Source organism: Lepisma saccharinum, chromosome 19 (genome assembly GCF_977018435.1).
Source record: "Lepisma saccharinum chromosome 19, izLepSacc3.1, whole genome shotgun sequence".
NCBI lineage: Eukaryota > Metazoa > Arthropoda > Insecta > Zygentoma > Lepismatidae > Lepisma > Lepisma saccharinum.
Window position 1 is genome coordinate 44,647,668 of NC_139247.1, and position 27,021 is coordinate 44,674,688.

Sequence of the window (27,021 nt, forward strand, 5' to 3'; positions counted from 1 at the left end):
AAAAAAAGTAGTTTTTTTAGTGCATTTGTAGGAAGGTTTAAGATTGATTTTCCTTTTTCTTTTTAAATGTGAAACTGAACATAATTTTTGTACTTCATGAACATATTGTAATAAAAACACCTATTCTATATGCATCATCATTTTTTTGCAAACAGAATGGTACAGGTACCCCTGCGCATGTGCACACATGCCATGTAGGCATATGGGGTGATATGGAGGTATAGAGCAGCACATATTCTTGGTCTCGGCCACACTTGGGATGATGTGATCAGCATCATGCCTGGCTGCCTTTACCCCCAGGTACCTATTTATACGAGGCTGGGTTGACCCCAGAGCCACATAGAAACTGGAAAATTTCCTGGTCTAGATCACCTGGCCTGGCATTCGAACCTGGGTCTTCCACTTGGCAGCCAGATGCTCTACCAACTGCTACCATGGTTCATTCCAACAGAATGGAATAAATAAAATTAAAGTTGGTGTACTTACATGTTTGTTTCTTTCAAGCACCACTGCTGGTCATTAGATGGGATTTGAGTTACTTTGTGAAAATTTGCCCCCCCCCCTCTCCCTCGTTTCTATCCGGCCCTCTGGATTACTTCCTACTTTCATCCCTCAATCTCTCCTTTCACCTCACCCTGGGTGCCAAGCGAGCAGATTATATTTGCGCTGGAATTACGAAAGGGGGATTTCACACAATAATTTATATTTTTATGTCCCTGGTTCGTTTACATATGTACAGAAAGTGAATATACAACTTGTTAAATGGACAGTACCATAGTTCTTTAAATCATAACATTCTAGTAGGATATATTGGTTTATTATACGTAGTTATATATATATATATATATATATATATATATATATATATATATATACATATTTTACATAGCGTTTCCATGTGTGTCTTGCATAGACCAAATTACCAAATCTCTAAATCAATATAATTGCGCACCAATGGCATAAGCATCGGCACTTCCTTTACCACAGAGTTAGCATAACTATCTCTGTGGGCCTATCCTCAGCTTACGCCTTCACTCCTTCCTTTGGGCATCAATTATTCAATACGGAAATATCTACATATTCAAAGCTTTTTCTAAAAGGGGACTTGGGACAGCAACAGGGGCTGGCATAACCAGATGCTACATTATTATATCCAGTTTAGCCACCATAAGTGGACTAAGCTTGAGGAGACGTTCCTCTTTCGTCGATCAATGGAGAAACACTGTTTTCTGCTAAAGCCCACTGGCCTTTTTTATAGTCGGGGTAAACGTCTGTGGACGTGGACCCCGTAGCGTTGGAAAATTCCACTGCAACGGTCTTTTGAAAGACAGCCAGCTCCCCCAATCGGGGAGGTAAAAACAAGGGAATCTAAAATCCAGCAAAGCACAATCCAATAAGCATATACACTTACATGCAATAATAACATAATAAAAGTAGACTCATGGAAACATATTACTTACCCCTACACCTTGTAGCTGGCCAGCAATTAATTAACATATTACCAAAACCAGTAATGGTCAATCCGACCGTTACAACTTCAAGTCCACTTTATGGGATCCACTCCACTATGTCCTTCCATCGGATATCAAACCTGGGATTCCATTAATTACAAGGTGACAACATTACGACTATGCCATCAGGAAGGCACTGCAGGTCATTTAAGCCCAGATTTTTTCATAATGACATGTTTTATTCCAGCATATTAAAAAAATTGTGTGCAAAACTAGAAGAGGAGATTTTGATCTGCGACACCACACATGAGAAATTCATACTCTAAGGACCCGATTACTTACTTAAATGATGTTTAAAATAACATCAACACTTACTTAAATGATGATTAAAATAACATCAACACTTACTTAAATGATGTTTAAAATAACATCAACACTTACTTAAATGATGTTTAAAATAACATCAACACTTACTTAAATGATGTTTAAAATAACATCAACCCTTACTTAAATGATGTTTAAAATAGCAGCAACCCTTACTTAAATGATGTTTAAAATAACATCAACACTTACTTAAATGATGTTTAAAATAACATCAACACTTACTTAAATGATGTGTAAAATAACATCAACACTTACTTAAATGATGTTTAAAATAACATCAACACTTACTTAAATGATGTTTAAAATAACATCAACACTTACTTAAATGATGTTGAAAATAATGTCAACACAACCGCAGATACAAATTGATCAAGTGTTATTTTAGTTAGACTTGGCCACAGATGCATCATTGCCAAATACTGTGCAAAGAAAAGAGATAGTTCCATCAGCAAATTAAGGAGGGATGGAGAGGCGAACAGTCCTCAGTGGCACAAACTTAACAATATAGCTTCAGTTAACATACAAATATAGGGTGATTCCTCCCTTGATGTCATCTTCAGTGAATATAGTACATGAGAACTGGTCATTGATGTTATAGCCACTTTTATAAATCTATCCCATAATAAGACAAGGGTAACAAAGGGAAAATTATGACTTTTTCAAACTTCGCTTGTTATAGTGCAGGAGGCTTTAGAAAGATCGCTTCGCGGGCTTACAGCAGACGACAATATGGGTGTGTGTCTGCGAGAACCAATCAGGTCCGCGAATGAGCGAGCCTGGTTGCCACAGCTAGCTCGCTGCACCCTTCTTGAAGGGTGAATGACCTTTGCCTCTTGCTACCTCGGCCTGTTTGTTTGGCTGAGGAGCAGACGACACGAGAGTATCGGCAATAGTGTGCGAGCGACGTCTGCTGTTAGCCCGCGAAACGCTCTTTCTAAGGCCTCCTGCACTATAATAGTAGTAACACTGGATATATTGTTTTGTAATTTTAGTATGTCATACCTTCATATGTATACTAAATATAAAAAAAGACAGAACTGAAATATCATGTCTAGTATTCAAGAAATCGCACATTAATTGCTGCTGTGGGCTGCTGGTTGATATATTAACCATCCGTCCTCAACAGGCGTGGATCCCAGATCAACCATCTGGGTGCTAAATGTTAAGTTAGGAATTATACCTTTGTGGCAGCTACTTGAAAATTGCTATCTATATCCAAAAAGGGGAATATCACATTTTTAAATTTTCAATTAATAGATGCCAACACACCCCAAAATTTTAAATCAATCAATCAATTAATAGACCCATGTCATCTCTATACTCATAAGACACTCACTAAAAGTTGTAGACACCATGGTGCGATTTCCACTGAGATTGTATACAGTGGCATTGGAAATGTTATCGGTTTAGAAATTATTAGCTTGTCCCAAAGTCTCAGACTGTACATATTGAACTCGCAAACTTGTTAGACGGTTCAAGTTGCGATGTGGCAGGGTGGATAAAAATCATGATTTTTGTTTAAAAAATCATTTTTGATGATTTTTAAAAATTTAAATCAATTTTTTTTAAAAATATGCTTAAAATTGCTTGCTAGGTTTTTGCCACCATATATGTAAATACATGTTCTTTTATAGAAAGGCGTTTTCTGGTAAACAGCCATGTAAAATATTTGAACAGTTTGATTCAAGCAAATAAAAATAATTGTGTAAATACACATTTTTTTGTTTCTGATACTGTATGTATGAACATAGTATATGAACATACTATGGAAATGTTTGCTGAGTATGTTAATGAAACTATAATAATTTCAGTACCTTTTTTTCCAGTGAATATAAAAAATTCTGGATATAATATATAATTGTAACTTAAAATGTTTTTACAGTCTTTGTAACTGAATTTTCGCGACTTTCTAATGATAGTCTGCAAAATATCAGCTGACATGTTTGTTTAGTTTAATGATAATGGCACTATTTACTTATTCTGCACAAAATGTTTGCTATATTTTCCTATAAAAGTTATTGAATTTTAAATCAAGAGAAATTTACAGTTTACATATTACATCTCCTTTCTTAGAGCCTAATAAACACCATTAAAAATGATTACGAGATGAATGTACTTTCACCAAATGTAATTCTGAGATTGACAAAATCCTTAACACGTTAACTGCTGTGCCGGTCCCATGGGGCCCGACATCAAGATTTCTTATGAAGCCGTGTTGGTCCCATGGGACCGATGTCGTACTGTCTAATTCGAATCTCACTGGCAGGCCAACGGTCCTTCGCGCAAGCATATTTCATATTGGAAAGGCCCAGCATGGCACCGTAGAATCCAACGTCACATGCATTTTTGGCAACTTATAAGCAGCAAAGCCATTTTTTTTTAATATACATTATTATTGTTGATATGAAGCATGTATATTCCTTAGAACATCTTATGGGTAAGTAACCTGATTTTGCTCATTATTTAAATACAGCATTTTTAATATATTTATTAATTTTTAATTTATTTGTGGTATTTGTATATACAGGGTGTTTCTAAAGGTTGTTTACAATGCTTGGGAGGTGATTCCTCTCAAGAAAACAAGCAAAAAGTGTGAGTTCCATTTTTACGACTGAGGCTTCGTTTCCGAGATAGGAGCCTCGCAAAAGGTGACAAAGTGAACGTCACACCTAACTGGGACGAATACTATCACAGATAGAGAGGCGGTTCCAAGGGAATCATAAAGGAATCGTACGTGCTCAGTTCGGAAGTCACTATGAAAAGTTCACTGCACGCATGTGCAATGGAGTCCTCAAAGGGATTAGCGATTTCCAGCAAAAACAATGCATGGAAAGGGTATGTAACGCAACAAGAAGGACCGTGACAATGAGAAATGCGTTAAAGACAACACATCCCGACCTCAAACATCAAAACATGAGCACGGAACACAAAATCCGAAAAGTTGAGCACGGTTGCATACCCCAGTTACACGCAAGGAATGAACGAATCATGTCATGTGGCATACGAGAGACACATTACTCCACCAGGAGGAGGGAAAGAAAAACACAATATCAGATGATTGCGACAACGTGTATTTTTACATGCGACAACTACGTAATATCATCCCCCCCCACACACACACAACAAACAACAAATGCTACAATGTCTTATGCACAGACGGTGCGTGTCACTGTACACCAACTGAAGATGTCACTTTCACCACACAAAGGGGATTGGGAGCAATACCAAGAGTGTTCACATGCGATCACTGTGATGTAAAAGAGACCAGTTTTGGAAGTGCTGTGCAGGCAAGTCTGGCTCTTGTAGTCTACGTTTGACCTTCATGACTGCTGTACCCGCGAGAGGAGCTCGAAGGGTTGGTTCTCTCCGACAGTCATCCCAGTCATGTTGCAGGTGCTGGGATATGATCAGCAGTTCGCTCTAGGTTGCCATATGCATTGAAGAGTACTAGTATGTTGTATTGAAAGAAGTTGACGTGGTGGAGAGGGCAAGTCAAGTATCGCAACAATTGGTCTGTGGTGTTCGTACGGTGATACGGCCAATTTGTGCAGTGTGCCAGTGTTAAACAAAAACGATACTTTGCAGTTCCAGCTCCCTATTACACAGATGGCTGCATATACGACCCAGCAGCGAGCAGACATGCATCTCATGTATGGGGAGGCACGTGGTAATAGCCGTGAGGCAAGGCGTCTTTATGGAGAACACTTTCCACATAGACATTTACCATCTCACACCTTCTTTCAGGTATTGAACAGTCGACTGCGTGAAACAGGGTCAGTGTTACCACCGTGGCAAGAAGTTGGAAGACCCCGAAGTGTACGCACACATCAGTTTGCAGAAGATGTGTTAACAAGAACGAGCATGCTCGCTCGGGTACGAAACACGTCTCATGTGAATGTTTGGCGAGTGTTGTCAGAGGAAGGAATGCACCCTTTTAAACTGCAGAAAGTACAAGAACTGTTACCTCGTGACTTTCGCCCTTGTATGGAGTTTTGCCAATGGTTGTTGCATCAGCTGGACACAAACCCTCACTTCGGGGCAAAGGTATTGTGGACAGATGAAGCCATTTTCACCAGGATGGATGTCTTCAATAGTAGAAACAGTCATGCCTGAGACTTTGACAACCCACATGCACTTTTTGTGGCCCATCATCAGCACAGGTTTTCAGTGAATGTGTGGTGTGGGATAGTACATGATCATTTAATTGGACCATACATTCTCCCTGTTTGCCTGAATGGTCGCACGTATCATGCATTTCTTAGTGAGGTTCTGCCTGAACTGTTGGAGACCGTACCTTTGGCACTGCGGCAAGAAATGTGGTACCAACGCGATGGGGCACCAGTTCATTTCGATCTGACATTTCCTGCATGACGTGTTTCGCAATAGGTTCATTGGTAGGGATGAGCATGTGCCAGAGGTCGCCAGATCTCAACCCCCTCGATTTTTTCTTCTGGGGAGAAATGAAAACCCTCCTATAAAACACACCTGTCACATCAGCTGAGGATCTTGTTGCTTGCATCAACGTTGCCGCCGCGATGGTAGCAGATACACCTGGCTTGTTTGCTCGTACTCGACAAGCCTTGATTTGTCGCTGTCATCTCTGCGTAGAAGTGAACGGCAGACATTTTTAAAACCGTCTGTGATTATCGCCCTTGGCAAATCCCAGTGAGAACACTCTTGGTATTGCTCCCCACCTCCTTTGTGTGGTGAAAGTGACATCTTCAGTTGGTGTACAGTGACACGCACTGTCTGTGCGTAAGACATTGTAGCATTTGTTGTTTGTTGTGTGTGTGTGGGAGGGGGATATTACGTAGTTGTCGCATGTAAAAATACACGTTGTCGCAATCATCTGATATTGTGTTTTTCTTTCCCTCCTCCAGGTGGAGTGATGTGTCTCTCGTATCCCACATGACATGTTTCGTTCATTCCTCGCGTGTAACTGGGGTATGAAACCATGCTCAACTTTTCGGATTTTGTGTTCCGTGCTCATGTTTTGATGTTTGAGGTCGGGATGTGTTGTCTTTAACTCATTTCTCATTGTCACGGTCCTTCTTGCTGCGTTACATACCCTTTCCATGCATTGTTCTTGCTGGAAATCCCCAATTCCTTTGAGGACTCCATTGCGCATGCGTTCAGTGAACATTTCATAGTGACTTCCGGACTGAGCATGTACGATTCCTTTATGATTCCCTTGGAACCGCCTCTCTATCTGTGGTAGTATTCGTCCCAGTTAGGTGTGACGTTCACTTTGTCACCTTTTGCGAGGTTCCTATTTCAGAAACGAAGTCTCAGTCGTAAAAATGGAACTCACACTTTTTGCTTGTTTTCATGAGAGGAATCACCTTGCAAGCGTTGTAAACGACCTTTAGAAACACCCTGTATAATTAGACAGTGGTATTGGTGCATCCACACTGAGGCTATTTACACCATGTAACTCTATGGCGAGGCATCCCTATAAGAATGGGGACAATATTTGCAATTGTTGCCTTTACGCTATTTTCACCAATTATGTGAAATATGTTTTTTTTATTTTTTTAATATTTTTGTATTATTTTATATTTTTTTATAATATGCACCAACTTACAGGATAATCTTTAGCATACATTTTAAATATGTATTCATACAATGGCATATATTTTGGGAACATAGCAAAAAATATAATACAGCACATACAGTACATAATATTTATATTTTTGTAAAAGAAATGAGTTACACTACTGTATTGCAAATGTTTTCACAAAACTTTTGAAAAGTTTCAGTCAACACTTGAAAACTCTGATCACTCCAAAAAGGTAAAGTGTTCCCCTGTGCTTAGCACCACGCCATGAAGGCGTATAGGGGGTGTGGGGGTAACGCCCCACACTTTCTTGATCCGGTCGTGAGAGGGGGTGATGTGATCAGCATCACGCCCCTGACCGCCTTTACCCCCCAGGGTTTCCCCCAGGTACCCATGTTATTCGACGCTGGGTAGGCGCCGGGGCCGCTTCCACCGTTAGAAAAGTTCCCGGATTTGAACCGGCCGGGGATCGAACCCGGGACCTTTAGCATGGTAGTCAGACGCGTTACCGACTGAGCCACCGCGGCCATCACTCCACGTGAACTTTATTGAAGCAAGGAATGCACATATGTGGTTTACCTTCACAAAAAGTAACAACCTTCTTCACTTTATTCGCTTCTGTTTTTCGGCCTTCTTTTTCAGAGACTAATTTATAGCAGTACTTGCAATTACTGGCCCTTCCTTCATTTGTATTGTGTGAAGGGATCGTTTTTTCAGAGATCTTCCTTCACCAGGTGAACCTGTTGTAGTTCCTTCCTCTTTTGTCAGCCAAAGGACCACTTTCTCCCTGAAAGACACAATCAATGTTTATGGAGTCACCCGTAACTTCTTTGTACAAAATAAAAGCATTTACTATTGCGGTGTTTAGTTTTTCGCAGTGGGGACGAGTACGCAGCCATCTGATCAGACAGATCAACTGGTGCTTTACCTGTATTATAATCATACGCCATTTCAGGCTTTTGTGTTGTGCCACCCCTTGTTTGAATTTCCATCATGTTATGAGAATGTTTTGTAGATAGCATAATCACGTTCCTCTTGTCTTTCCACTTCAATATGGTGATTCCCCCGCTCATTTGTAGTGGTTATCACCTCGCCTTTCTTCAGTTTTATTTCAACAATATCCTTGGGACCTCTATTTGCATGCAGTGTTCCTACGAGATGTGTATCTACAACCAAAAGTTTATTTGCCAAATCTACGCTTGTGATTGAGAAGATCAACCAAACATTGAACTTTGTGTAATCTATCTCTAGGAGCACATTTTTCATTATCAGAAAAATGTAGCATTCGCAAAATTAGCTCAAATCTATTTCTTCCCATAACTGATGCTGCGAAAGTGTTCTTGTATAAACAATTTTGACTCCAGTAGTCAGACAACTGCAGCATTTGTACTATACCCATCCAAACTACTAATCCAAAAAACTTCATCTCATTAATAGTCACTGGAACACATTCATGTAGTCTAGAAGATGGTGGGACATCACTTTCGCCACTCATTAGACACTGTGTTGCATACAAATTTGTTTATTTTGCAATAATACTGAAAACATTGTCATCAACTATCGGTGAGTAAAAATCTTCTGGCTTTCCAAGGGCAAGCATCCCTGTGATGTTAGTCAATTCCACATGAAATCACAAACTGTCTGATGTTTGGTGGATTTCCATTTGGACCCTGGCTAGAAAAAACATCTTGTGGCTGAATATCAGATTCATCAGAAGTAGTAAGATCATCTTCTGTATTGTTTGGAGAAAATATTGGATCATCTTCCAAGTCCTCAAACTCTTCTTCAAGATATTGGCAAATCTTCCTTTTATCCAAGCATCTGTACGCCATTGTAGCTATCAGTCAAGTGGCAAAGTAAAGTCGACAGCAAAACATTCCAAACAAACACACTGAACCGAAAATGAAAATAAATCTTTCCTTATTTGTTGTCGGAAAGAGAAACATTCCCATAAAGAAAAGATGAAAGTGGCCGATTATTGAAAATTATTTTATGTTTATAGTGCATTGTGCTGGGCAGTATTGTTTAGAATACTTCTAACTAATCAGGTCAAATATAAAGCTCAAAGTAAAGAATGCATTTTCGCAAAATTGATTGTTGCTTTTCAATCGCCGGTGGAGCACTGAATGAATGTTTTCCTGTTGGTGCCACGTTGGTCCCATGGGACCGATACACTATAATTTCGATTTATCGATATAATAAAAACCAAATTCGAAATTTGATAACATGAAGTTATTTTACAACAGAAACACTACCCAATGGCATTAACGGCGCTGTCAGTGAATATTGAAAATTTCATCCAGCAGTTAACGTGTTAAGTACATTATTCCATCAGTGATTTCTTTAAAAAAAAAATCACCTGATTTAAATTGCGATTCAAATCCACCTAGCAGTGTGGGCATGTTTCTTTGTGAGTCTGTGTTCACTTCGAATTTTCAGCAGGTAACAATTTCATTGTGATTAATCTAAGAGGTAGAAAAGTGACATAAAATAACTGATAGATTAATCATTCAAAGTTCTGTAAAAGTCTTACCATATATTCCATACATTTATCTTGTGGGACTGGATTCCAAGTTTCAAACAAAGCATGATGGGGCTGGAATGATCTGAAAGTCACTTCATATTTACTGTACTTTAATTATTTTGGTACAATTAATCAACAGAAACATGTAACATAGTCTAAGTACATAGAATTTCATTAAAAGAATAATCCTTGCCATTTTTTCCAAAAACAATTTGGAAGTTTGCACTAAAATTACATATCTCCATGCATCACAATATTAGTAAAAAATAACACTTCCTCACAAACACCCTTCTTACACACACATAATCTTATATTTCTAATATGTATTTAATAAAACACTAAAATGCTGACAAAGGCAAAATTTATTGTGTAATAAGACACTATTTCCACCCTCTTACAGGATCTTCTTCAAAGATCACAATAAATTATTTTTATTGTATAAATAGATCTTTGTCTGAAGAAGACCCTGTTAGTGGTCATCATTTTAGTGTAAACATGAAAAGGCTTAATATGTATTTACACGACATTTTCATAAGTGAGGCACTTTTCTGAAATTGCAATCAATTGTAGTATGACGCTCTTCCTCGGCTTACTGAATGTCATGGTCATATATTTTTTAAAAAGGGATTAAAAATTGTTTTAATATTTCAAATCATAAGTTGCCCAAAAGTTCAATCCAAATTTTTCATATATCAACTTAACCTTACAAATAACTGTGTTAACTTTTGCAGAAATAAAGAAAATTACCACATGTTAAGTATTAATGAACAGTGTATTATAAACAAATTTCACAAGTACGAAGTATCCGTTCATACACCGTATTAAGCATGCATTCATATAATCAACTAAGATTTACATTTCCATATCACATTTTCATATTTCAACTTCTTTTACATATTAGTCACGATCTCAAGTCAACTTATAAGCATATGGAAAATTGTTCCAAGTTTCCAAGATTTTTTACGAGAGGATTTGCACTAAGCGCTCGATTATAACGAAGAACTATCCAAGACAAATTATGTGTGTTTGTCTGTTCTATAGACTTTCCACATTCAAAGCAAGCGAATTTTTCGTATTTTCAAAATAGGCCTTTCATTTATGTAGCTACATGCATGTACGATACTTATCTGAAAATTCATCATCAAGACAAGATGGCTTCCATTTTACGTCCTGTGGACAGGTCACTTTTTAACGTCCTTTTGACCTAAGCTGCACATTGCGAAGTTTTTGCAAGTTCAAAAATCGAATACAATCCTTATCTGCACTTCCTAATCACATTTCTCGTGCAAATCTTCACGTTATAATAGAATAGTTCCAATTTCAGTTTCCGAAAAATTTTAGCGACTCCATACTCGTCGTAGTTGATCTTTTAGATGAAGCAGTGTATCAAAACTCACACTGTTACAACTTTAAGCACAGAATATAAACTTGTTATAATTTTTTGAGTGACAAATATAGAATTGTACAGTTATTGTACATGAAAATGCTTGTAAAATAAATTAGATACAATAAAACATATATTACAATATTCTATCACATGTTTACGTATTTTCTTTTTACCTTTGTCCAGTTATTTTAAGTTTTACAATTTTGGTGGAAAAAAGGTTATTTACGTACAAGTTAGATTTTTCCCTTTATGTGAGTTGGCTATGTTTCACAATTTTATGACTTTAGGATTACTCTTCAAGGCGCTCCTTGTAGCAAATCGTAAGTTTATCGTCGAAATTCTACCAAAACTTATTTCAAATGGATTGTACGTGTTAGTTATACATATTAAATACATGTTCGTACCCATATAGTAATGAATGAGCAAGTAAAAGCTGTTGAAACCAAACATATGTGCGATTTTGCATAAATTGGCAATTTACGGTAAGCATATTCTTGATACATCACAAACCAAATTACATCGCTGAGATATAAAATATTTTAAATGTTTGAAGTTTATATACGTACTTCAATTAAAACAAAGCCAAAGTGATGTAAATTAATTTTGTACAAATATAAACCACCAAATACGAGCTCAAATCGTAGATTTTAACTGATAAAATTATTTTATTTTTCACTTTATGATGGTACTCATTATGATACCGTCATACTGGCGCCCAATGGGCTTACCCACGCCAAACAATAAATTACAATTTACTAAACTTATAACAGCATTTGAGATCAAAATATGATCTATTATTTCAAAGAAACCAAGATAATTAAAAGAACATAGTAACCATACAAGATAATTCGATATTTGGTAAGAAACAATAATATCTCTTAGTGTGTGAAGTGTTGTGTTGCCATAATTATAATATCTCTATTTTGGTAAACCTGAGAGTGCCTTAAGCAAACTTCTCCCTGTGTCATTAGTTAGTAAGATGTGTGGTGTTTCCATAACTATAATAGTGTGTATATAAATAAACTTCTTCATGCATCACCAGTCAGCGTAGGGTGCATCCCTGTAATACATGTTAAAACAGACAAGGAGGATCTCGTACACAGAAACATACTATCAAAATCGTCTGACAATACACTGTCCTTGTCTCTTGATGAGATTATCAGAAAGCAAAAACATAAGTGTTACCATACTGACACAAAATGGTTATACACTTATATGGATACAACTAATGTACTCTTATATCAATACATCAACTCTTAAAACCCTTCTGAACCAAACTGTTCTTAAAGACCATGGTATAATGTTATACAAAATTGCATGAAAACTGTAGTTCATATAGAATCATATTATTAGTGTGATGTGTAATGATGTTGTAAGCATATTATCATTAAAGTGGAACATCTGAGTGTATGCATGTTAGCATCGTGTGGTATCATGATGTTAGTGTGTTATTTTGTGCTGTTAAAATCACAATACGATCAGACCGGAATGTCTGAGAGTGTACATATGTGGATGTGTGCTTGAGTGAACTTCTTATAGTAACATGAGTTACTGTGATGAATCATAACATCACTAGAGCAAAATGTGTGAGTGTATACATAAGTGAGTGTGTACTTCTTCTTATAACCTGAGGTAGTGTGTTGTTTCATGCAGTAATAATCATGACATTACTAGCGTGGAATGTCTGAGTGTGTACATATGTGGATGTGTACTTGAGTGAACTCTTATAGTAACATGAGTTACTGTGATGTGTCGTGTAGTCATAAGTAAGATATTACTAGACTGGAGTGTGAGAATGTGTACATAAGTGAATGTGTACTATGTATTTCTGGGACACCCGTTACTCAAGACGAGAACGACAAAATCCTGCTTTCAGGAACAGAATATACACTATCACAAGCGTGTGACGACATATTGCCTATGTCCCTTGACGAAATAATAAGACAACAAAAACAGAAGAGTCTTACCATACATTGTCTAAGTCACTAGATGAGATAATCAGGCAACAAAAACAGAAGAGTCTAACGAAAGCGACATAATATGACTATACACTTATGTGGATATTGTTAACATACCCATATATCATAAGCCTTGAAAGCTGAACTAACAATACGGGCAATAGTATCATATCACAATAAATTTCTCTATAAATCATGAAGTGATAAGGAACTTCTATAGCATATCATACATTTTGTGTCAAAATTATAGACCAGAGGAAATATTAACCTATATATTAAGAAACTTTAACATGTTTCTGAGCTGAACCATTATTAATGTGGTATAATGTTATATTAAAATACATGAAAAATGAAGTTCAAACTTTGAAGTTATGGTGAAGTTCAATAGCATATCAAATATTATATGTCAAATGACAAACAAAAGCAAAGAATAATACGTTAACACATTTGTAGCTAGATCATTACTAGTAGAGTGAGCTACAAAAAATTATACAACAACACTTTAGTTAAACGAATACAAAGTATAATATTAACATAACTTATCGTTTATATGACAGAATACTTACAAACTTCACCACTCATAATATGGTTACTGTACAATATTAATGCCAATCTTCACCATTCAAGATACATGGTTACTGTAAAAATTATCCATTATTAATCTTCACCACTTGAAATTAAATGGTTACTGCTCAATTATTTTATTGTCAATCTTCACCACTTAAAATAAAATGGTTACTGCTCATTACATATTGACAAACAAAAAATGACAATCAGTTCAGTACTATTCTGAACAAAAACTTTGTTGAGAGGAAATTCACACTGCTGTGGACGTGAGAAAACTTGTGATTGAAATTTAAATCAGCATTTTAGAACTTATTTAATGTCAAATCTATATGCACTGCTATGTGAAGGAACTTGACCATTTACCAGATGTGAATGTTATTAATTTAAGCAATCAATACCCCAAAAGGTCAGATTCTTCACTTTACTAAATTCAAGAAAACAAAGCCCAGTTATACCTAAAGAAATTGTTCATAATACTGATATTGCTAGTGGAGAAGAAAGAGCCGAACTTTTTAATGTTTTTTTTCATCAGAACTTCTCACCTCCCTCACTTTCCGACCCTCTCCCCCACTTAAATGCTGTCTGTCCTCACACACTATCTTCAATCAAAACATCCCCCGAGGAAGTAAAATACCTTCTCGCTTCATTGCCCCTCCACCGGTCCCTAGGTCCAGATGAAATCCCCACAATATTCCTACGTAAAACTGCCAACTCCTTGGCTCTTCCTCTGTCTGCCTTACTCAACAAATGTTTCTCTAAGGGTGTGTTTCCTAAAAACTTCAAACGGGCCAACATTGTGCCCATTCACAAAACTGGAGATAAAAAATGTGTAAAATCCTATAGACCAATCTCGCTTCTATCGCCACTATCAATTATTTGTGAAAAAATCATCAAAAACAGGTTACTTCAGTTTACGTCACCATATATCAACACAGCACAACATGGTTTTCTTCCAGGCAGCTCTTGCCTAACAAATCTTTCCGTCTTACTTTCGCATGCTGCCAGAGCTATTGATAATAACTCCCAACTTGACACTATATATTTGGACATTTCGAAAGCCTTTGACAAAATTAATCATAAATTTCTCCTTCATAAATTATCATCCAGATTTAACATCCATGGCAAATTTCTCTCTTTACTCCAGGACTACCTCCATGAGCGTGAACAACGTGTTGTTCTTTCAGGTACCTCTTCTAACTTTCTTCCCGTTTTGTCTGGAGTTCCCCAGGGGAGTGTCTTAGGGCCGCTCCTATTCCTTCTGTACATGGATGACCTCCCTGAAAAACTGTCCTCCCTCCCTATCAATATACTTTTGTTTGCGGATGATTGTAAACTCTTTAAGGAGATCTCATCGCATCATGACATGATGATTCTTCAAAATGCTCTCACAGAACTTGTTAAGTGGTGTCGTCAGTGGAATTTAGAACTAAACCCTCAGAAATGCTCTTTCCTTACTTATTCCCTAAAAAAGAACAAAGTGGTGTCTACTTATACTATTGAAAACAAACCAATCCAAAACGTTTCCACCCAAAAGGACCTAGGTATTATCATGGATGAAAAACTCACTTTTAATTATCATATTATTGCTACCACTAAAAAAGCCATGCGCCTTCTCGGTCTTCTATACAGATTTAGCGAAATTCAAAACCCATCATCTCTTGCTTTATTCTTTAAATCTTTCATCTCGCCCATCCTTGAATACTGTTCCCCAATTTGGGCAATGGCCTCAAAAACCAATCTCACCAGAATAGATTCTGTTCTCAGTTTCTTTCTTGCAATTGTTCGCCATAGAATACCTTCCTTTCGACATGTATCCAAATCAGACACCATGGCTGCTCTGAATATTCACACTCCATCCTTTCGTCGTGATCTAGCTGACATGAAATTTTTATACAAAATAATAAATGGCAAAATCAGAACAGATCTCCTAATCAGTGAATTCTCACTTAGGGTACCCCAAAAGCTAACGCGCAACCTGCAACTCTTCCGCAACCCAACCACTAGGCTATCCCTTCTACAACGCTCCTTGTTTTACAGGCTCCCAGAAATCTACAACAAACTTCCCCTGAATGTAGATATATTCCTTCCAGAACGTAACTTTTGTATATTACTGACGAAGAACATGTAAATCTATCCCATCTTGTTATTGTTTTTTATCTTTTGTTATTATTTGTTTCTACTTTATGTTGTTTCAGTGTAAAATGGCCAAATAAGACTGTATCTGAAACTCTGAGTAAATAAATAAATAAATAAATAAATATGCGAAACATTTCATGAAGTCAATCTTAACGTTCCTGTGCAACTCATCTGCCCTGTACAAATAATGTCTTACTCATCTAACCCAACCATACAAAAAGAAATTGCTTTAGTAAGGTTTCAACTTGTGAAGAAAATGTACCATCCAAAATTCTATGCTAATAAAATATATTCACATTCTTAAAATAATTCACATTATTACACTTTTTCTTATTCAGTTTGTTGAGTGGCACTATAGGACTTACTTATTGCCTTTACGTGAACCAACTCACATATTACAACACTTTTCATATTAAGTTTTTTGTCAATCTTCGCCACTTAAAGTAAAAGGGTTACTGCTCAATAATATTGACAAAAAATAGTAATAACATTTTTCATATTCAGTTTCATGAGTGGCACTATAGGACTTACTTATAGCCTTTACGTGAACCTACCCCAAGTTTTCATGCTCTATGGCATGTCAGCATGTGCAACAAGCTCGGATCAAGTCATGGATCTCTTCGCTTACCTTTTGCAACATACTGTGAGTATTTGATTCAGCTTATGGAATCAAATAACTCAAAATAATTCACATTAAAATTAGCATTTGGATTTTTGGTACCATTCCCTAGGTGTTATAAACTAAAACTTGAGTAGCTTGTTCTTTGGACAAATAAGCATGAGATTGTGTGTTATTACAGTTCAACTAACAATTATTGCTAAAGAGTGACATTGATGCACTGAATTGTTTTACATTTTAGTGAGTATCCCACAGTCCATGAGGTTATTCCCCACAACGAAATGTAAATTATTACTATAATGGAAAATGTATTTAAAGTACGACCATTTATAGGCCAACCAAAGAAAAATATTGAATAACTACGAGAGTTACCTAACACATTAATATTTTTATACGAGGTATACTACCAACTTTAGGCTAACCTTGAAAAGTTACAAGAGTTATTAAACACGTTATATTTTTATTTCCTGCACAAGGTATACTACCACTTACGGGCCAACCTTTAAAAGCATGGAATAACTACGAGGGTTTTTTATGCACATTATAAATTCTTGTATGAGGTATACTACCAACTTAGGCTAACCTCACGAATGGTAAGTCTGTTTCAAGAACAAACTGTACACTCATCTGCTTTAACAGATGAAGAAACATCATCCTTTTCTTGCATTAATGCTTCAAGGAGATTTTGTACCACATCTTTATGTGTGCTGCTTGCATTTAGCAAAGTGTTCAACCAAGAAATTTTCTTGTCTTTGGAACATTTCCACAATTTTACATGTTCAATAGCAATGTTTTCAATCAGAATACCATCACTACAACGTAAGACAGATATACGAGAGTCACCAAAGTTTTTTATACATAAGTATGGACCTTCATATAAAAAACAATATTTTTTTATTGGATTATCATCCATATCTCTTTGTCTATTTCTGATAAAAACGAGATTCCCAGAAGAAATCGATATTTTATCTTGTTGTTTACAATTCAATTCGTTTAACTTATTGGATCTAGCTGCATGACTTTTAATTTGAGCCATAAGCAGTTTGTCATTCCATGACTGATGTGTACCATCATCAAATATGACATTTCCTATTTGTAGGTTAGGTTCTTTATTTAACCTTAATTCTATTGGAGCGAAACCAGTTTGTGAGGAGATTGTATTGTTTAACCAATGCAAAGCCATGGTTACTTGCTGGGGCCATTTAGCATGGTTATCTATGCACAACACTCTCATTAAACGGTTAAGTTCCGAGTGATACCGTTCAACCATGTTGGATGAAGGATGGTAAGGTGGAGTAAACATAAGTTTGACACCATATTCTTCCATTTTAGTATTGAAAAGACATGAACGAAACTGTGGTCCATTATCTGAAATTATTTTTTCTGGAATACCCAGATGTACAAAATATACATGACACAATTTATTCAGTACCGTAACAGCATTTGTCACTGGATATGCCACCAAATACCTGGAAGCTGCATCCAATATAGTAAATAAGAAACGTTCACGTTTAGGACCCATTGTGAATGGACCTTGTAAATCAATGAACAATATTTTCCCAGGCTTGTCGGTAATGTGTACTTTGGCTAAATGTTTAGATGGATGCTTATTCGGTTTAGTGCGAATGCATAAATCACAGTCTGCTACATACTGTACAGTCTTCATACCTTTCCATTGGAAGTATCTATATATTTGAGAAAGCGTACGACTAGCACCAAAGTGTCCCGATAAGTCATGAAATTTATTCAATACTGAACCTACTAATGTAATTGGAACACAAATTCTAATCTTTTGCACGTTATGAAAGTCTCTAACACACAAAATATTGTCTCTTAGAAGATAACGTGCATTCCAAGTCCTACTTCTTGGATTATCATGAAGATTTGAAGAGTGCAAAATATATTGCCTAATTTCCTTCAATTCTTCATCTTTTTCTTGTGCTATTATCAAATCATCTATATTAATGAAAGGTTTTACTACTTAATTAAATTGCAAAGAATTTACATGATATAACAGGTCTTCTTGCATTGGAAATGTTCTACTTAGAACATCAGCAATTATATTTTCCGACCCTTTACAGTATTGTACTTGGAAGGAATACTGTTGTAATTGTACAAACCAACGAGTTAAACGTGCATTCCATGTGTGCGCCGTTTCTAACCAGGTAAGTGCTTTGTGGTCAGTTATGATAATGAAATGTCTGCCTTTTAACAGTGAACAGAACTTATCAATAGTAAACAATATTGCTAAAACTTCTAATTCTGTAGAAGTGTATGATTTTTCATAACTTCTGAGCAATCTACTCACGAAACCGAGAGGTTTAATGTTACCATCTATCATCTGATAGCAGTATCCTGCCACACCTATTATTGATGCATCAGTTTGTACATAAAAAGTGTATGAAAAGTTAGGAAAAGATAAAAGTACTTGTTCACTAACTTTATCTTTTAGTGTTTTAAAAGCTGTAGAAGCTTGGTCATTCCATTGCCATTTCTTACCGGCCTTCAACAAGTCATACATAGGTTGTGCTATGATGGCATAATTTTTTATGTATTTACTCAACCAATTAAAACAACCTAAGATTTTTTGCAGTTGCTTAACAGAATTGGGTACAGGCAAATTCATTATGGAATCTACATACTTAGGATCTTTCTTATACCCCTGCGAAGTAATAATGTGAACCAAAAATTTTATTTCTGATCTACAAAACTCACATTTTTCAAGTTTCAACGTCATGCCTGCCTGCTTCAATTTTTCAAGAACTGTTCTTACATGCATTATGTGAGATGTAAAACCCTGGGATTTTATGATAACATCATCAACATAAACTACAACGAAATCTCTACAGTCCTTAAGCACACGATTTAACGCATCGACGAATACAGCTGTACCATTTACTGAACCAAATACAACTCTTTTAAACTGATATAGAATACCCTCGAACATAAACGCAGTATACTTTCTGCTGTCAGGATGTAAATTAATTTGCCAAAAAGCATTCAAAAGATCCACCGAAGTGAAGTATTTACAATTTTGGAATTCTACCAATAAATCTTGTATTTTTATGGGATGCACTTGAATAAGCTTGACGTGTTGGTTTACTCGTTTGAGGTCTACACATAAACGGATACCTCCCCCAGATTTAGGAACTACTAAAAGTGGAGACAGATATTCTGAATTAGACAATTCAATAACTTCCCAATCAAGCATGATTTTTATTTGTTCACGTACTTGATCTCTATAAGCAAAAGGTATAGGATAATTTTTGCCTACTATAGGTAAATCTGTATCTAAAACCATTTTGTGAACGTAATCTTTACACAAACCAGGCTTATTAGAAAATATTTCTTGATATTGGAGTAGTAACTCTATGAACGAAGTTTTTTGCTCGTTAGTAAGCGAATCGGCCTTATTCATACTATCTTCGAACTTATTCGATTTTTCCCCTAAGCCATTATACTTACTGACATGAGAACACTCAAAATAAGACAAATTATTGCCATCTTCAATTATTGGCATGAAGCACGCGAAAGTGCGTTCTTCATCGGAGCCACATGTTATTGTTTGATCTTTAAAATTTAATGATGCTTGAAGTGCATATAACACATCTAATCCCAAAATGATATCCACTTGTAAATTGTGAACCACCAAAAACTGAACGTAACATTGCAAATTACTTATTTGAATGATCAGTTTAACCATACCTAATACTTTGGTCTTCTTATTACCAGAAAAATCCACCAATCTCACATTATCCGCAAGTGTGAGTCTGGGTCTACTGGCCTTAATATTAATTTCTTTCCAAATAGTATTAGAAAGCAGACTTATTTCTGCGCCAGTATCGCAGAGAGCTGTATAAAATTTATCTAATATTAAAATTTTTATTTTAGCAGTAAGGCTGTTATTGCAGTTGAGAGCATTAATTGGTGTTGGAATTTCTTTTGATCCATACCCATCACTGTTATGCAATTCTTTCCATTTACCTAGATTAATGTTATCAGTAGTGGGATTATAAACTTGACCTTCATCACCCACTTTTAAACAAAGGTCGCTTGTTAGTTTTTCCGCAAAGACAAAACGTTATCCTCTTCGGGATAACATTCAATGCTGTTTGCATCCCTAATGTGACTAACATTGACATTGTGCACAGTAGCTTGCACTTTTACATCTCTACTCACTTTATCACTTGAAGTACAAGGTGTACATCCAAAGCCCATACTATACAAAAAGTGTTTAACTTTAGTCATACCCGCATAATTCCAATGTACCATATCTACTTTGCCCCTGGACGAGTCACCAATGAATTTCTGGTATAATGAGTTATCTATGCGGTCATTATCTAAAAAGAATAAAGGTGCTATGTTGTATACCTTTATTTTAAAATCATCGTTTAACGACATCAAAGATAGATTGAAATTATTCCATGTTTGCCACAATTGTTCATGAGGAAATGACATATACTTAGGAAGAGGTGGCAAACATAGTATCGAAATTTCAGCACATTTACTTTTCAATGTATTCAAGAGTTTACTGAAGGATAACTGCATTTGTTCAAAGCTACGTTTCCTAATTAAATCATTGGTACCTATCATGACCAATATTTTGTCTGAGATTTTCTTAGCATTTGATACACGCCTATGCAGATCATCAATGGTTTGTCCCGAGACACACAAACCTATGAATCTGGAAGCAGATTCATTCATATTCCATCTGTAACTTAAAATACTGTTAGCATATCTAACTAACATACTGTCACCAAGTAATTGATGATCTCCTAACTTAGGAACGAACTCATCTAAATCACAATGAAGATCATTATTTATTTCACTTGAGTGTGCATTATATTGAGCTTTGGGAAAAGGAGGATTTTCAACCGCTTTGATGCTCAAGACACCTCCTGTATCAGGAGCATCTAACAGTTTTCCTGCCTTGAACCATTATTTACGTTTCTAGAAATTTGATCACTTTTTACCCATGTCCTACCATTATCATAGGATTTACGAGCAGATCCAAAATCATTATTACACCCTAAGCTTCTTAACCTATTTCTGTTAGACATACCTTGGTCATTGTGATCCTTAATCGTAGACACATTAGCTATTTTAGATTTATACTTTTGGTTACCATAAGTTTTGCTAGAATCCATATGCTTAATTGGATTATTTTTTAAAGACTGAAAATTCTCTATGGCTTGCAGAGTTTGTCTCAGCGTATGAATGTTATTCACCACCAAGTGTTCACTTATTTTGTAAGGTAACAACGAAGATAACTGAGCAACAAGATGAGCTTCATCAGCGTGTGGTTGTATAGATTTCAATTTTTTGTAATTCTTATTCGCAAACTGCAATAAGTTCCCCTTGCTGTCTTTATCATAAGGTGAATTTAAAACTTTCGTCAAATTTACAGATTTCCACCTATCGTTCTGATAATGGGATAAGAAATCTGCTTTAAACTCGGTATAAGACTTAAACTTTAATTTATTTTCAATATACCAGGTACGCGCACAATCTGTGAGTAATTTAGGTAAATAATTCAGATATTCACTCTCATGAACATTGTAAATTTCCAGGTTTTCCTCTACCTTTTCTATAAATTCAGATGGTATCATATCTGAAGTAACACCATCAAAATGAGGAAAATGCCTCAAATCCTGTGGTTTAATTATTGGCTTACACCTAACCTTTAATGTATCTCTCGACGGATCAACTTCCGAATGATTAACATTTGAAACATTTGTCGGAGAAGACATCTTACATCTATTACCTACATTCCTTCCAACTCTGCTAGTAGACTTGTCTTGCTTTAACTTATTTCGCTTATTAGCCAGTCTAGTATTACAATAAGGACCATCATCTATGTATGTACTATCATGATCTGAGTTGATATCACAATCAGTTTCTGAATTAGAAATTGTGCCTGAAAGGTGTCTACATTTACTGTAATCATGCGGAACATATCCAACACTAGGTCGACTTTGATCTACACGATTTTCAACATTTAGATCAACCTGTCTAGCATCAAGCTGATGAAAAACACCCTGCTTTGAATTCGCATTTCCATTCATCGATGGTATATTTGTACCGACCGCAACTGGAGTCAGTACTTTATTCACCATACTTGTTAAATTGGACTCAACATGAGACAAAGCTTTTCTAATGTTAATATTTAAGTAAGAAACTGCATGATCATTAGACATATCAGTATATTGTGCTAAATTAATGCCTTCTAGGCAATCATTATTTTCACTACAATTATTGACATTAGGTGAAGGTTTGGATGAGAGAATGATGTGACTCACGTCATCTGATTCGTATTCCACATCATACATATCTTGCTGCACACCCCTAGTTGTCATATTCGCAAATGGCCTAGTAACTTGCAATCGATCTAACGCAGTATGTACATATCCCAAATCCTTCCTTACAGCACATAAAGACAGATCATTTTCTTCACAAGCCCTAAAACATTTCTCAAACTTCAAATCAAATTGCCTGGACAGGTCTTCGATTGCACTTGCGATTTTGTTATCAAAATCGTCAGCTAATGATACCAATCTCCCTTTCACCTTATTGTCAAGCGTATGTATATCTTTAACTACCTTGTCATTTCTAACTATACACTCATTCCTATATTGAGCCATTTCAATTTTGAGATCTTTAAGCTCCTTAGTATGAGCCTTACTTGCTTCGGTTAGTGCATGCAAAGCTGTGTCTACCTTTTTATTTTGTTCTGCTTGCACCTGCAAAGCAGTGTCTAGTTTACTATTTAGGGAATTTAGTAACCCCACAATGTCCATCAGTGTGACATTTCCTTCAACAATTTCCGTCATTGCTTATAGGCTATGTTGAAACAAATTTAGTAATTAAATACGTAAATACACAAATTGAATTTTAAACACCCTATGTAACAAACTACATGTATGATTTCAGCAACACTGCCTACAAAGGTCTTAATGTTACCTTAATCTTGACAAGATCGATTTTTATGAGACTATAAAAAGCAAGTACATGAGTCTCAGTAATCTTATATATAACTGAGACTAAATGAGTCTCATATATCTACTATGAGACGTTACACATCAGATGTGTATTTTTAACAATTTACCTCCTAAATTAAGAGACAAGATGAGTCTCACTAATCTTATATATATGACGCTCTTCCTCGGCTTACTGAATGTCATGGTCATATATTTTTTAAAAAGGGATTAAAAATTGTTTTAATATTTCAAATCATAAGTTGCCCAAAAGTTCAATCCAAATTTTTCATATATCAACTTAACCTTACAAATAACTGTGTTAACTTTTGCAGAAATAAAGAAAATTACCACATGTTAAGTATTAATGAACAGTGTATTATAAACAAATTTCACAAGTACGAAGTATCCGTTCATACACCGTATTAAGCATGCATTCATATAATCAACTAAGATTTACATTTCCATATCACATTTTCATATTTCAACTTCTTTTACATATTAGTCACGATCTCAAGTCAACTTATAAGCATATGGAAAATTGTTCCAAGTTTCCAAGATTTTTTACGAGACGATTTGCACTAAGCGCTCGATTATAACGAAGAACTATCCAAGACAAATTATGTGTGTTTGTCTGTTCTATAGACTTTCCACATTCAAAGCAAGCGAATTTTTCATATTTTCAAAATAGGCCTTTCATTTATGTAGCTACATGCATGTACGATACTTATCTGAAAATTCATCATCAAGACAAGATGGCTTTCATTTTACGTCCTGTGGACAGGTCACTTTTTAACGTCCTTTTGACCTAAGCTGCACATTGCGAAGTTTTTGCAAGTTCAAAAATCGAATACAATCCTTATCTGCACTTCCTAATCACATTTCTCGTGCAAATCTTCACGTTATAATAGAATAGTTCCAATTTCAGTTTCCGAAAAATTTTAGCGACTCCATGCTCGTCGTAGTTGATCTTTTAGATGAAGCAGTGTATCAAAACTCACACTGTTACAACTTTAAGCACAGAATATAAACTTGTTATAATTTTTTGAGTGACAAATATAGAATTGTACAGTTATTGTACATGAAAATGCTTGTAAAATAAATTAGATACAATAAAACATATATTACAATATTCTATCACATGTTTACATATTTTCTTTTTACCTTTTTCCAGTTATTTTAAGTTTTACAATTTTGGTGGGAAAAAGGTTATTTACGTACAAGTTAGATTTTTCCCTTTATGTGAGTTGGCTATGTTTCACAATTTTATGACTTTAGGATTACTATTCAAGGCGCTCCTTGTAGCAAATCGTAAGTTTATCGTCGAAATTCTACCAAAACTTATTTCAAATGGATTGTACGTGTTAGTTATACATATTAAATACATGTTCGTACCCATATAGTAATGAATGAGCAAGTAAAAGCTGTTGAAACCAAACATATGTGCGATTTTGCATAAATTGGCAATTTACGGTAAGCATATTCTTGATACATCACAAACCAAATTACATCGCTGAGATATAAAATATTTTAAATGTTTGAAGTTTATATACGTACTTCAATTAAAACAAAGCCAAAGTGATGTAAATTAATTTTGTACAAATATAAACCACCAAATACGAGCTCAAATCGTAGATTTTAACTGATAAAATTATTTTATTTTTCACTTTATGATGGTACTCATTATGATACCGTCATAGTAGCTTGTCTTTTGTTACTATGGTACAATTTATATAGTGACGCTTCTAAGCTCGTGATGTTTGTTTGAATATTTTCATCAACTTTGTTGATGCTACAGGTATATTGTTTCCGCATGTCCAAACCAGACATGGTATCATCAAATTTTAGTGGACAATTCTCTTCAGTAGGTACAATTTCCATGTCTGATTCATGTGAAAAATCATGCTTTACACCTCAGCAGTCAAAACTTGATCATTGCAAGAAACAAACTCTTCTACAGAAACTATGTTTGCACCGATTCAGAATCACTGATTATATCACTTATTTCCTTGTGCTGGCACACTCCAGTCCTAGGTACATTGTCCCAAGATGAAGAATAGCTTGTGCATACCGAGCAAATACCACTTTGAACCGATACCGATGCTTGAAAATTGCAACAATTAAAAGTTGTTTAAAATATTGATTAATATTAGTGAATGAGTATTCCACTCCAATTATAAGCATTGAGTTTTGCTTTAAAATATTGAAAAAGTAAATCAGGATATAAAAATGCCTGTTATGTAATCACATAATATTGACACAAAGGATATGGAAACTTCAAATTTTGCATAATTTCCATGACAATTAGACCCCGTGAAATACGAGGCTTGTCCGGAAAGTAAAGATACAAACACATTTGCACGTTAGGGGAAAAATGTGTACCAAAGTTGGCAACACTGGCAGTAACTGTGATCTCCACGACGAGGATTGGGAGTGTATCTTCATTGATGCGCTGAGTCTTGTGCGAGGAACACACGTTGTAAATGGCAGCGGCGATACCGAATCCCGCCAAGTGCGCACCGTGATCAGGTTTTTGCAGGCACAAGGAAAGCATCCATCGGATATACACAGAGAAATTGTGACTGTGTACGGGAATGTAATGAATCGTCAAAATGTGCGAAATGGTGCCGTGCCTTCGCAATCGTATTGAAGCAGAGGTGCATGCAAATAGGTGGGTGACAATTCGAGAATTGTGTGTGATGTTTCCTGACAGTTCGAAAACCACTATTCATGAAGTTGAGAGTGGGTTAGGGTACAGAAAGTTGTGTGCACGCTGGGTCCCAAAACATTTGACTGACAAACACAAAACCAAACGACTGGGATATGCACTGGACCTTCTTACTCGCTACGCAGAAGAGGGAGATGCATTCCTGGACTCCATTGTGACAGGTGATGAAACATGGGTGTTCCACCACACGCCTGAATCCAAGCAGCAGTCACTGCAGTGGCGCCATACCCATTCTCCAAAAGCCAAAAAATTCAAAACGTCAATTTCAACCCTCAAGCTGATGGCAACCGTTTTCTGGGATCGCCACCTGGAAGAACGATTAATGCTGAAACCTACTGCCAGACTTTGAAACATCTTCGACGTGCAATTCAAAACAAACGGAGAGGCATGTTGTCAAGTGGAATCTGCTTTATTCATGACAACGCCCGCCCCCATGCAGCGAATGTCACCAAGGATCTGCTTGCACAGGTTCAATGGGAGGTCCTTCACCATCCGCCATACAGCCCTGACCTTACACCAAGCGACTACCACCTGTTCCTGTACCTCAAGAAAAATCTTGGTGGAAAACACTTTGCTGACGACGATGAAGTCAGGGAAGACGTCACAACTTGGTTTCAGATGCAGGCGGCTGATTTCTACGATTCAGGGATACAAAAACTTGTTCCGCATCTGAACAAATGTTTGAACAATGGTGGCACTTATGTGGACAAATAACCTCTGTATCAGTGTGTCAAAT

General features: G+C 36.1%; 1 protein-coding gene across 1 annotated transcript; it reads left to right on the top strand.

Annotated features, from left to right (window-relative positions):
- The first annotated feature begins 26,178 nt into the window (after positions 1-26,178).
- LOC146003008 (histone-lysine N-methyltransferase SETMAR-like) lies at positions 26,179-26,634 on the top strand. Its single transcript, XM_083141168.1, has one exon. It carries the CDS (start codon positions 26,179-26,181, stop codon positions 26,632-26,634), a length of 456 nt encoding a protein of 151 aa, XP_082997294.1.
- Positions 26,635-27,021: the final 387 nt, after the last annotated feature.